The sequence below is a fragment of the Octodon degus genome, unplaced genomic scaffold (assembly GCF_000260255.1).
Source record: "Octodon degus isolate 3935 unplaced genomic scaffold, OctDeg1.0 scaffold00344, whole genome shotgun sequence".
Taxonomy (NCBI): domain Eukaryota; kingdom Metazoa; phylum Chordata; class Mammalia; order Rodentia; family Octodontidae; genus Octodon; species Octodon degus.
Window position 1 is genome coordinate 958,939 of NW_004524920.1, and position 12,713 is coordinate 971,651.

Genomic DNA, 12,713 nt, shown 5'->3' on the forward strand with positions numbered 1-12,713 from the left:
GCCCACATCCACGGAGCATTGTGGCCACCCTCTCCTTGATGAGGCCACAGCCATCAGACCCCTAATTGAAGACTGTATTTCTTCTTCAACTCCCCAGGGCAGGGACATGTCCCTCAGACTCTCCAGGACCAGCCAAGGGCCCTTCATGCCCTGGAGCAGAGCCATGTCTCCTGTCTCCTCAGGGTTCAACTCACACCCAGGCCTGCCACCCACCCCCAGGACTCAGATCTGTCCCGAGTGCCACATTGGACTCTCTGTCTGCAGCCCTGAACTACCTCCTGACTGCTAGCCCCAGGGGTCAACTGGCCTCTGGGACACTTTCCTTTGGGTGTCCTTAAGAGTCTCTCATACCTGCTGCATGATGACTATTTTAGAACAGCCATACCAACCACCAACTGCTTAGCCCCATCTTTTTTTTAGTCCCATGTCCAGCCCACACCTCCTGACCCCAGCCCCAGCCTCTGTCATTCTTCCCCAAATGCAGCATGCTCACTTTGGGCTGGTGCTGTCTCCTGCTGGATATGAGCTCTGTCAGACAGGGCTCAAGCATGGTGTCCTCATCACCTCTGTCCTCAGCCCCATACTACCCAGAGCTGGGTGCACAATAGATCTTAGGTGCTCGGTGTCCTTGCGGAGGTGTGACCTTGCCCTGCCCCTTCTCTCTGCAGCGCTCCAGTGCCCGGCCCACAGCCACTACTCTGTCTGCACGCACTCCTGCCAGGGCTCCTGCGCAGCTCTCTCCGGCCTCACAGGCTGCAGTGTCCTCTGCTTTGAGGGCTGTGAGTGCGATGACCGCTTCCTGCTCTCCCAGGGTGTTTGCATTCCTGTTCAAGACTGCGGCTGCACCCATAATGGCAGATACTTGCCGGTGAACAGGGGCTGCTCGGTGGGAGAGGCGGGGAGGCTCGAGGGTGGGGGTGAAGGAGCCACCACCACACCCCAGCAGTGGGATTTGGTGTGAGTAACCTCTTTGTGCAGGTTTCTCACTGCTCTGCAAACAAATCATCCCAGACTTGGTACCTTAAAATGGCAGAAATGTATTTCCCACAGTTCTGGAGGTGAGAGCTCAGAAATCAGGATCCCCGGACAGAGGTCAAGGCATTGGCAGGTGACATCGTTACTACAGGGCCCAGGGGAGAATGTGTCTTTCTAGTTCTACTGTTTGGTGGCCACAGGGGTCCCTTATTTGTGGGGGGACCAGTTCAATGTCTGCCACCTCTTCAGTGCACTACAAGCTCCTCCCCCTCCGCCTCCTTCGTTTAAGGATACATGTGACTGTGTGTTGCACCTACCCATATAATCCAGGATGATCGCTCCACCCCAAGATCTTTGATATAGTCACACCTACACAAACCCTGGTCCACATAAGGTAACACTGACTGGTTCTCAGGCTAGGATCAGATACCTCTGAAGGACTGTAGCTTGGCCTACCATAATTCTCTCCCTGACCTTCGTTTCCTTCATCTCTCTTACACGTTAATCAGTATCCTGGCACCACAGGTATCTGAGAAATCGGAGGATCAGGCACCGTTATGAACGCAGGGTACCGCTGAGCTCTGGATCTTGTCTTCCTTGCTCATGGGTCTCAGTGGAAAGATTAGACATTTACAACAGTCCAAGGGATGACCCAGCCAACAATCGTGTAATAGTACAGATTGACACTGAAGAGTTGATTTGTCCTTGTTACAGATGTTAATTCATTTAATAATCACAACAATCCAGTGAGATAGGTACTATCACTGTTCCTCTCATTTTACAAAGAGGTTTCAGCCCAGAGAAGGCAGTTCAGGGGTTCTTGTTAGCAAAAGGCACTGACATGCATCTGCCAGCAGCAGAGTCAGGCTTTGCCTTTCCTTTGGGCCTCGCCGCCTGCCAGAAGTCACCCAGGGCCCTGTCTCCCCTAGAACCTCTGCCAGCACCTGCCCATTCTAGCTCTGACCCTTCTGTCCATGCTGGAGATTGCATTAGATTTGTTAGCCTGGCAATGGGGGGGGGGAAGCCTGACATAGGATATAAATGTGGGGATCATCAGTACAGGGATGGTATGTCACCCCCTGTCCCCAGGTGCATATAAATTCCATACCTGTAGAGTCAGTATGAAAATATTTGAAAAGAAAACTTTGTCTGTCCTGGACATGTACAGATTTTTTTCTTGTCATTGTTCCCTAAACAAGACTGTATGGTATAACAAGTATCTCCGTAGGCATTGTACGAGGCCTTGTCAAAAGACCTTAAAGATGATGTAAAGTGTACAGGAGATGGGTACAGTTAAAAGGCAAACACTTTATATAAGGGACTTGAGCATCCTCTAATTTGGGTATTCTCAGCGGTGACTCTATTTGTCAAATACCTTGATCTTTTTCTTTCAACGTTGTCAAAATTTTATCTTCGATGGATTCAAAATCGAGGAAAGTTGCAAGGATACAAAGCACTCCTGCTGTGCTTCACTTGTTGCCCTTGTGTCACACTCGCCATAGTTATCCTCAACCTGTGTGTAAACAGAGCCAGTCTAAAAAAAAAAAAAAAAAAAAAAAAACCCAAAAAACCCAAAACACAAAGACCAACTGGCCCTGAGCTCAATCCTCAGTACCCACACCAAAGGAAAATAAATGTAAGGAAAGACAAGAAAAAGACAGTGAAGGCCAGGAGGGGGAAAAAAAATCTAGAAGAAAGCCAGTTCCTGAAAATGGATTTGCAGGGTCCTGTACTCTGGAAAAAGGGGTGGGTACCAGGACTCTGAGATATCCCCAGTGCCACCCTCACCTTAGCAGTTAGCTTTTGCTGCGTTGCAATCACTCTAGAGTGTGACAGCTTAAGACACAACTTTTTATTTAGTTCATGCTTCTGTGACTGCAGTCTGGGTGGGGCAGTTCTGCTATCGTGTTGTATTTGTAGTCACCTGGTGCATCAGTTGAAGGCTGCTTGGCCCCGAGTAGTATATTAACTTTCTGTAAGAAAATACTAGAGGTGGGTTACTCTGTAGAGAAAAGGAGTTATTTAGCTCATAGTTTTGGAGACCAAAGTCCAAACGGCATGATGCAGGCTCCAGCTTCTAAATCACAACAGCGTTTGTTCGTTTGTTAGGAGATAGGGTATTGCTATGAAGCAGTTCAGGCTGGCCTTGAACTCAAGATGTAGTCCAGGTTGGCCTCAAGCTTGTGGTGGTTCTCCTGCCTCAGCCTCCTGAGTGCTGAGATTACAGCTGTGCCCCACCAGTGGTGAATCACCTTATAACAGGAATGAGTGTTTATTTCAGTCAGTGTGTGGAGTCTCCTTACAGAGCCACCAGACTTCAGTCATGGGGTGGTGTCCATCCCAGTAACATTACCTAGTTTAGTCATTTTCCAAAGGCCCCACTTCTGAACACTAAGTTCAGAGAACACTAAGTTAAGGTTCCCCTCCTGTATGAATTTGGGAGGACCAACTGTAGGGAGCAACCTGAGCGGAGAGTTCTTTCTGTTCCATGCAGTGACCCATGCTCCAGTGGACCAGTCCAGCCTTGTTCTCATGGCAGCCGGACGGGATTCCCGGAGAGAGATAGGTTTCTTGAGGCTCACAAACAAACCTGCTACAACAGTTCTTCTGTTTTTTCACTGACAAAGCACAGTCTAGGGGCCAGCTCAGGCTCTGAATGGGGAAACACACTCCGCTTCTGAATGGGAGTCTGCCAAGAAATTGCCTTGCAAGCCCAGCACAGTAGCACATGCCTGTAACACCAGCAAGATGGGTGGCTGAGGCAGAAAGATCACAGGTTCAAGCCTATCCTGGGCAACTGAGCAACTAAGCAAGACTCTGTCTTAAAATAAGAAATAAAAAAGGGGAAGGGCTAGGGATATAGCTCATTGAAAAAAGCCCTGGGTTCAATCCTCAGTATTGCAAAAATCAAAATAAAAACACACCCTGCATGAAGCAGAGGGTTGGAGGCGTGGCCCCGGCTGCAGTCCCTCATGCCATCCCCAACCCAACCTGGCTCCTTTCTGTGCACAGGTGAACTCTACCCAGCTGATGTCGGACTGCAGTGAGTGCTGTTCCTGTTCCTCAAGCACTGGCCTGACGTGCAAGGCTGCTAGCTGCCCAGAAGGCCAAGTCTGTGATGTCCAGGAAGGATCCTGGGTCTGCCGGGCCCCCTCTGGGCTCTGTTCCCTCTCTGTGGGTGGCAACCTCACCACCTTCGATGGTGCCCACAGTGCTGTTGACTCCCCTGGCATCTATGAGCTGTCTTCCCGTTGCCCAGGGCTACCAAACAGCATCCCCTGGTACCGTGTGCTTGCTGATGTCCAGACCTGCGAGGACAATGTCAAGGCTGTGAGCAAGATCCACATCTTCTTTGAGGACGGGATGGTGACTGTGACCCAAAGCAAGGGCGTCTGGGTAAGCTGGGTATGGCAGGAGATGTTTCCCCTTCGGCTTTTGTTCTTTATATTGCAGTGTCTTCCACTCCCGGCTGCCTTGCTGTTTCTCTTATCCAGATCTCTAAAGTTTGGTTCTCAGATCTGTATTTGTCTCAATATTTTAAATATTTCAGACTTAGTTTCTGTGCTTTGGCTGAGTTTTGCAGGGACAGGGTTCAACTGGATTTCACTCTACAGCTGCCTCAGCCCCCCGAGCATTGAGATTACAGGTGTGCATTATCACGCCCAGGGTGGCTGAGCTGTGGAGGAGCAAATCATGCTCAAGTAACTTAGTAGTTTTGATATTAGTATTTATCAAGGCCCCATAGGTTACCAGGGACAGAAAAACAAGTTCAAATTGCCTTAAGCAAAAGTGAATTGATTGTCTGATATCCCTAGAAAAATCCAAAGATACAGCTTCAGGTGTGGCTGGATGCAGTTGTCCTAGCAAAATTATCAGACTTGATCCTCTACCTTTTAGAATTCTTGTTCACCAAATCACCTTCTTAGACAGGCCTTTCTCTCATAATTTCAAAACAACTTGCCAGCTGCCGCAAACCTGCACCCCATCAGCTAAGCTACTTAGCAGACAGTGATCCCTTATCTCATTGGGCCAGCTTGGATCATGTGTCCATGACTAGCCCGAGCACTGTGGTCTTAGGGATGGAACAGGGTGACTGGTCAGGCTGCAAGCAAGGTGATAGGGCTCACTTGATATGTTAGGGCTCCTCAAGACCCTTCCCAGTTTCCATGATTCACTAGGAGGACTCAGCTATACTTAAACTAAGAATGATTATGATGAAAGATACCAAGCAAAATCATCATCGAGGAAAGGTAAATCAAGCAGCAGAAATGGGCCACAAACTACCATGAGTCCTTTCCTGATGGGATCACATGGGGATGCTCTTAATTCCTTCAGTTACAATAAACTGTGACAAAACCTGTGAAATAAGCCAGGTGTGGTGGCACTCACCTGAAATCCCAGTACTCTGGGAGGCTGAAGCAGGGGTATTGTAAGTTTGACGCCAGCCTGAGCAATTTAGCAGGAGTCTATCTCAAATTATAACAATCTAAAAAGGGCTGGGGATATAGTTCAGTGTGAAGGCCTTAGGTTCAAACCTTGGTACCACACCAAGCAAACAAGTGAAAAGAAAATCCAAACCAAACTAAAACAAAAAACCCTCTGAAATGTTATCTATCAGGGAAGTTCACTCAAGTTTCAGTGTCTAGGGTTTTCACTGGGAGCTGGTCGCATAGGAAGCCCTCTGCCTAGCACATAACAAAATTTTAGGCCAGGCATGGTGGCACATGCCTGCAATCCCAGCACATGGGAGGCTGAGGCAAGAGGATCCTTGTGAGTTCCAGACCAGCGCTGGCTACAAAATGAGTTCAAGTCCAGCCTGAGCTGCATAGTGATTCCCTCTCTCAATAAGACAAAAAAGAAAAAAAATTAGACTTAGCAGAAGGAAATTCTCTGAAGGTGGTCAGCACCTTTCTCTATTACTGGACTATGGGCCTCAGGTGAGCAAAGAACCCTGACCACCTCAACTCCCCGCTTATCGCTAATACCCACATCAGGACCTGGCGGCTAGAGGGTACCAGGAAAAGTTTTATAAATAAAGTCAACTTGTTCCTTTTGTGCCAAGCACAGAAATGACTCAAACCCAGTTGTTGTACTTGAAAAGCTGGCAGCTGGTAAGACTTTCTATCCACGGAGTCTCCATCTATCCTTTGCTGCTTCTGTCCTTCCTTTTTCCTTCCTTCCTTCCTTCCTTCCTTCCTTCCTTCCTTCCTTCCTTCCTTTCTTCCTTCCTTCCTTTCTTCCTTCCTTCCATCCAGGATTTCCCCCTCTTCATTTTTCCTCAAAGAGGCTCAAACAGAAGGATTGAGTCAGCAACTGCAACAGACAGCAGTTATTTAAAGAAAATACACAGTCACTGAGCCTGTGGCCTATAATAAAGAAACAGGAATGTTGTCACATGATTATATTTGCTAAGATCATCACTTACCTTCAGGCAACAGCATTACAAAGCCAAGGGAGATGGTTGTCTTTGTCAGGGAGCCAGTCACTTACAGGACACATGCAAGGTCTCTTTTATTTTGAAAACTAGAACAAAACCAGATAACCTTGGGTTTGATTGTTTTTTGGTCACATATAATGTGTTTTTCTTCCCTGATCTTGGGGAGACCCCTCCCTCCTCCATGATTCTATTTATTGTTAACCTAAATAACAGAAAGATTCTCTAAAGATTACTAAGTTTATTTGCAAGCAGCTATGTGATGGGAATACTCAGGCCAGAGCAAGCTAGGTGCACACCCAAATCTCCGGCTGCCTTCTCCACATAGTGGACCTCTGCAGGGGCTCACCTCTTTCAGCATCAGCCTCTTTGTTACAGATCATTGAACTGATTATTTTGCTCAGGGTCTCTGTTTTACTTACTTTGCTCATTGCTGAGACAAAATCCCTGATATCCAGAGTTTGAAGAGGGAAGGTTTACTCTGGCTTAAAGTTTCTAGAGGCTTCAGTCCATCGTTGGCTGACCCCAAGGTAGAGGGGCATGGCAGAGGAGAAATAGTCCATGGCAGAGCAGGGCAGGCAGAAGGGAGCAAACTAGTGAAGCATCTTCTTTCTGTCCCTTCATATGCCACACAGTCTATCTACCTTTTGGGTGGTGTCACCCATAACTAGGGTGGGTCACTCTTAATCCAAGCATCACACCTCCTTTGAAAGTCTCTACCTAGGACCACACTTTTGGGAGGACATCTAGATACAAGCTGTAGCAGATTCCATGCTGGTAATAGCCTGGCTATTCTGTGGCTCTGAGCCTCCCTTCTTTGTTTGCCTGTCCCCTCCTCCAGGTGAATGGCCAACGAGTGAACTCCCTACCAGCTGATGTGCTGACATCTGTGTCAGTCAAACGGGAAGCTGATGGTTCCATGGTAGTAAGCCTGAAGGATGGGGTCCAGGTGCGGCTGGGAAGCGATGGGCATCTGGATGTGATGGTCAGTGATGACCACGCTGGCAAGCTGTGTGGAGCCTGTGGCAACTTTGATGGAGAACGGAACAATGACTTCCAAGGGGAAGCAACAATGAAGGATTGGATACCATCAGACTTCTCCCCATGGTGAGGAATGTGGTGTGGAAGTCAGGCTTCTTGGGACAGGGGTATCTACCTCGATCCTCACAGGGAGGAGCATCATGGGTGGGTGCTTAGTCCTCAATAGATACTGTCTGTCTCTTGCAGTGACAACTGATCAGTCATCCACTAGGAATGAAGATTTCAGGACCTGACACCTTGGAGATTGCAATGGTTGAAGAATGCCCTGTGTGCCCCTACCCTGCTCTATTCCTTTGCTAAGCCACAGAGGCCAAATGTGAGAGAATTTAATAAATATCCTAAGCCAAGCTGCACCCCAGTGTGTTAGTCTTATGCCTTTCATCCTCCATTTCCCTCCCCATACAGCAGGGCACCTGGAATGTGATGAAAAGGGGTGAGAGAGGATGCAGGCATAGATACATGGCAACAGGGAGAAACAGCAGGTTGGGTTGGAAAAAGGGTGTCTGGGAAATAAGATGATGCAGAAATGGATTAGGAGAATGGATGGGAGAGAAGATAAGTGCTTGGATGAAGGTAAAAGATGAGAGAGAGAGAGAGAGAGAGAGAGCAAGAGAGAGAGAGAGTGAGAGAGAGCTATTGATTGGGGATTGAACACTTATAACCCTAGCTAGGTACTCAATGTCTGACACTGTTTCCTTGTCTTTTAAATGAAATTAATCATAGTATTGATCTCATAGAACAGCAATAAGGATTTAGTGTATTAACCAAGCCAAAAATTCAAGAATTGAAGAGAAAGCACTAATAAAATTTAGGCAGTGGTGCTGAACCTGTGGTATGTGTGCCGTCGAAAGCTCTATGTGGGCTGTGACCATCGAAAGCTCTAAAAGGTTCACCATCACTGACCTAGAGGGTCAGATCTTTGTTGCTGGCACAAAATGCCTGATATATGATGTTGTAGACCACAAATTATACACTGAGTCCAGGGCACATCCAAGCTGCTTCTTGTCCTGATTTTTTGGGCCAGATTAGAACACAGAAACTCCTTGATTATTTCTGGTCACAGCTGGAAGCCCTAGGGCTAAGGACTGCTGTGGCCCTCACAGGGCCAGATAAGACCTGCTACAGATGATAAGGCACTTGGAGAGACTCATCCTTGTCCTTGCAAGAAGGTTTTGATCTTCCTAGCCCACTATAGTCACTATTACTGTTCCCAGAAACACCCATTGTCCTTCCCCCAACATCCTTGACTCAAGTGTACTGAAACCATAGCAAGAGTCTAGGTGCCTTGTGACCTTTTATTCCTAGAGGGCAAGCGGTCACCCCAGATTCCTGCTACGCTTGCTCTTTCTTTCCTTCCCACTGTGCACTGGGCATGGTGATTGGAACTGTAACCCAGACAGGAGATTGGAGCCCACCACAGGGGTCTCTAGTAGTGCACAGTTTTATTTTTTAATTTTTATTTTGAAAAATGTTTTATTGAGAAACAAATAGCAATGAGACAGTTTCAAAACTGATTAGTAGGAAGTTTCAGTAAATAATACATTGCATATTGTTGTCTTCTTAGTGGTTATTCATAGCACAAGATCTAGACATGATATCCTTTCCACAAACACTATTAGAACAACTCTTTCTATTCATTGAATTAAGAGAAAGTAGTTGTATATCTCTGTATATTTACCTTACCTATTTTGAATATACAGATACAAAATGGTCCTTCATTTGTATCCCCTTTTTTTGTTTAGTTTTGTCAGAGGATATTCCATTGCCAAGTAAATATTGTAGGAGCATGAATTCAGCAAAATATTCCAATATAGTCCAGTAGTCCATAATAGTAGTGAGTTTTCCATAGGACTGGCAATGTCAGTTGTTGACTTGAGCCTTTTACAGCTTAGCATATTAATATGGCTTTACTTTTTATACTTTGTTTTTATACTTTTCTGTTGGATGGTTAAAACCAAGAAAAAGCAAGACCTATATAACAAGAAATGTAACTTTTGTATCTGATAAAGTCAATCAAGTCCCCTCAGGATTTATCCTGTAACCCTGTACTGCAGTTTGTAGATCCTTTGTCATTGTCAGCCATGTGGATGAGTCACAGCCATTGCTTGACCAATTTGCTGTCTGTGAAAGCCTGAGAGAATGTTTTCACTCCATGTGACTCTCCTTAGGTACACTCTACATCATCAATCACTTTCCTCTGTGGCCCCATAATCTTCTTGATCAGAAAATTTGGGACACAACTGAGTTACATGATGTTACAGTACAGGTTCTCCTATGTCCTGAGTCTTCACTGACCTTGAAAGGATAGGGCCAAAATGTTGGCTGTCTTTGCTGCCCTTCTTTTTTCTAATTTTTGGTTTTCAAACTTAGGTTGTGAACCCTCCAGAAGAGAAGCTTATTATTATTACCCTACAACATAGGCAGTTGAGCTTAACCTCACTATGTCTGAATATCAAACATCTCAGACGTAACATGAAACATGTGTTTTTTCCATCAAGTATTGATATGCTAAACTTTAAGTCCCTACAGAATATGCAGAAAAAATTTTAAAAATAAAAAATATTTAAAAAAATAGAAATAAGCAATTACATATTTTTACACAGACATTTAGAAATCTAACCATATACAGCATTGTAGCAGGACAGTCCTGTGACTTTTTTTTCTTGTCTCTTGTTTTCATTTATTATCCTTTTCTTTTAAACAAACATTTACTTGAGAGACAGTATGGCAGTAATTAGTGTGTCATGACAAGCAGTACCTATTTAGAAGACCAGAATGACAGGCATTCCAAGCATGTCCCTAGTATGACACATTGCTATCTTCAGTGCAGTTCCTTAGTTCACAGGTATTAGCATATATAGTCAGCGTGAGAATCCTACCAATTAACTGCTAGTTTCAAAAACCTGCTGAAGATTCTCAGGATCACTGCCTTAACCATCTTGAGCATATAAATGTATGGTTTTGCCTCTGTCATGTTTCCTAGCTTTTCTCCTTGTCCTCTCTTTGTTGTCTAATCCTTAAGTCCTTTTAATTATGTTCTATCTTTCTATTTTTATTTCTTCTTTTGAGTTCTTACCCTAGGGAGACTATACGATATTTACACATGTGGGTCTGTTTTATTTATCCTATGAGTATATCTTCAAATGGCATCCACTTTATCATTCTTTATAGCTGAGTAATAGTACATTGTATAAAAGTAGCACATCTTTTTCATGCATTCCTCAGGTGAGGGGCATCTTGGTTATTTCCAAGATGTGGCTATCACTAATTGGGCGCATAGTTTTAAAGGATGAAGGATTTCCTCGGCTCACAGTTTCAGAGGCTCCAGTCTATGGTTGGCTGGGTCCAAGGCAGGAACGTCATCACAGTGGAAGGGGGTGGCAGAAGAATGCTGCCCACCTCCTGGGAGCCAGGAAGCAGGCAGCAGGGGACAAGCCCTGACAGCCACTCAGGTCCTCAGATCCCATCACTGACAATCAGCCTGTCAACTCAATGAGACTGCGTATGGTGGTGCTTGCCTGTCATCCCAGCGCTTGGGAGGCTGAAAGCAGGAAGATCACTACAGGTCTTATCTGTGTAGTTAGACCCCGTACTAAATACATGAAAAGAAAAAAAGAAAAATGAGAGCAGAAAATGTACCATTTGGCTTTAGCAACATGGAAGTTCTTAGTGACATGTTGGTGGAGCAATGGAGGTGGAAATCTGATTTAAAAAGTGAGAAGTGGACACAGTAAGTAACTCTTTCAAAGAGTTTTTGTTTCAAGAAGCCAGCTTTAGGTCTTTCTCCATCTTCACTCAGCTGTCAGGACACTGGGTCAGAGCAGGGGGCGAGGCGGAGTCAGAGTTTCAGGAGGTACCACAGGTCTGATGGCAAAGGTGGGTAGGGAGTCTGGCCAGATGGTGACAGCAGTGTAGTCAGGAGGGAATGGGGCCTGGGTGCAAAGGCAGTGGGCTCAGGGGATTGTTGGGACTGATGACTCATTGGAGCATTCGTTTTAGAGAAACTGAGGTGGGGACATAGGTGGAGGCACAGAACTGAGATGTCTTCATTACTTTCTTGTTACGGAGACACAATATACAACACCCAAAACTCTAAGGAAGATGTTTTCTTTGGCACAATTTGCAGAGGTTTCAATCCACAGTCCATTGGTGCCAAGCGCAGGGAGGATGGCAGAGAAAGAGCTCATAGCATAGCAGCAGGAAGCAGAGAGAGCTATCAGGGGAGCAGGGAGGGAGGGAGGCACCAAGGCCACACCTCCAGCCTGGCTTCACCTCCCAAATTATATTTACCACATTTAGCTACAAACCCATCAGTGGATCTACTAGTGAGTATCATGTCGTCAGGATCTCATCACTTCTCCAACCCCCACCTGTGTGCGCATGAGGCTGTGGGGGTCCTCTGGATAAAAACCCCAACATGAGATGCTGTAGAGACTGTAGTTTGGTGCTATCACTGTCAGGACATGGGTCTTTCTCTCCCAGCAAGGTAGGACCCTTGGGACTATCACAGTCACCCCAGTTTCTTCAGCATTGGGTCTAAGTGTGGTCACAGGAGGGAAAGGTTGGGTGGAGGCCAACGTCCCTGGAGGACAGCAGGGCAGAGCACTAAGAGACCCGAAGGGTCAAGGGATCCACAATGTGAATTTCAAATGGCACAGAGGACAATGGTAGGAGCAGTGTGGGGGCTGCGGTGCCAGAGCTAACAGACAGCAGAACTGACCTGAGGAGTTGACGGAGCTGGCAAAAAAAATGGGAGTGGAAGTTACCTTGTGACTGTGTAAGCTTCAAAGTTAGAGGTTTAGGGACAGAAAGTGGCATGGAAGAGCGAGGAGGATCTAATCCCATGGGCAGATCCTGTGGGGAAGCGGGTAGCAGAGGAGTAAACTGTCTCCACTTGGAAGGGCCGTGTCTTCAGGGGAGAGCAGATGGTGCTGAGAGCAGGAGAGAAAGGGAAGCTTCCGAGCGAGCGGAGGAGGTGTGCACTATCAAGGAACGCTTCAAGAGCTTCCCAGCCCTGCCCTGTCTGCCTGCATCTCCCCCAGCCTGGTCCCAAGCCTTCTGGACAGTATAGTGCAGGCCCAGGCTACCTCCTCCACTGGACCGGTGTTATGGTTTGTGTCTAGTTGTCCCCCCAAAGCCTCATGCAGTCATGGGGTGAGGACTTCTAGAGTTTGTGTTAACTCATGATCCACTGGGATTATGTGTGATCCAAGGCTGGGATTATGGGTTTTAGTACTGCTGGGATTACCCATAGGTGGGTAAA

At 46.4% G+C, this 12,713-nt stretch overlaps 1 protein-coding gene across 2 annotated transcripts in view; it reads left to right on the forward strand.

Moving 5' to 3' along the window:
- The window catches only part of Fcgbp (Fc fragment of IgG binding protein), a 45,864-nt gene extending 38,064 nt beyond the window's left edge, over positions 1 to 7,800 (forward strand). For both annotated transcript variants that reach the window (XM_023708291.1, XM_023708292.1), the window contains 4 exons: positions 669 to 868; positions 3,988 to 4,371; positions 7,251 to 7,516; positions 7,637 to 7,800. In XM_023708291.1, coding sequence (XP_023564059.1) covers positions 669 to 868; positions 3,988 to 4,371; positions 7,251 to 7,516; positions 7,637 to 7,646 — 860 coding nt within the window. In that variant the 3' untranslated portion in view covers positions 7,647 to 7,800. The remainder of the gene's footprint in view (positions 1 to 668; positions 869 to 3,987; positions 4,372 to 7,250; positions 7,517 to 7,636) is intronic.
- The last annotated feature ends 4,913 nt before the right edge of the window (positions 7,801 to 12,713 follow it).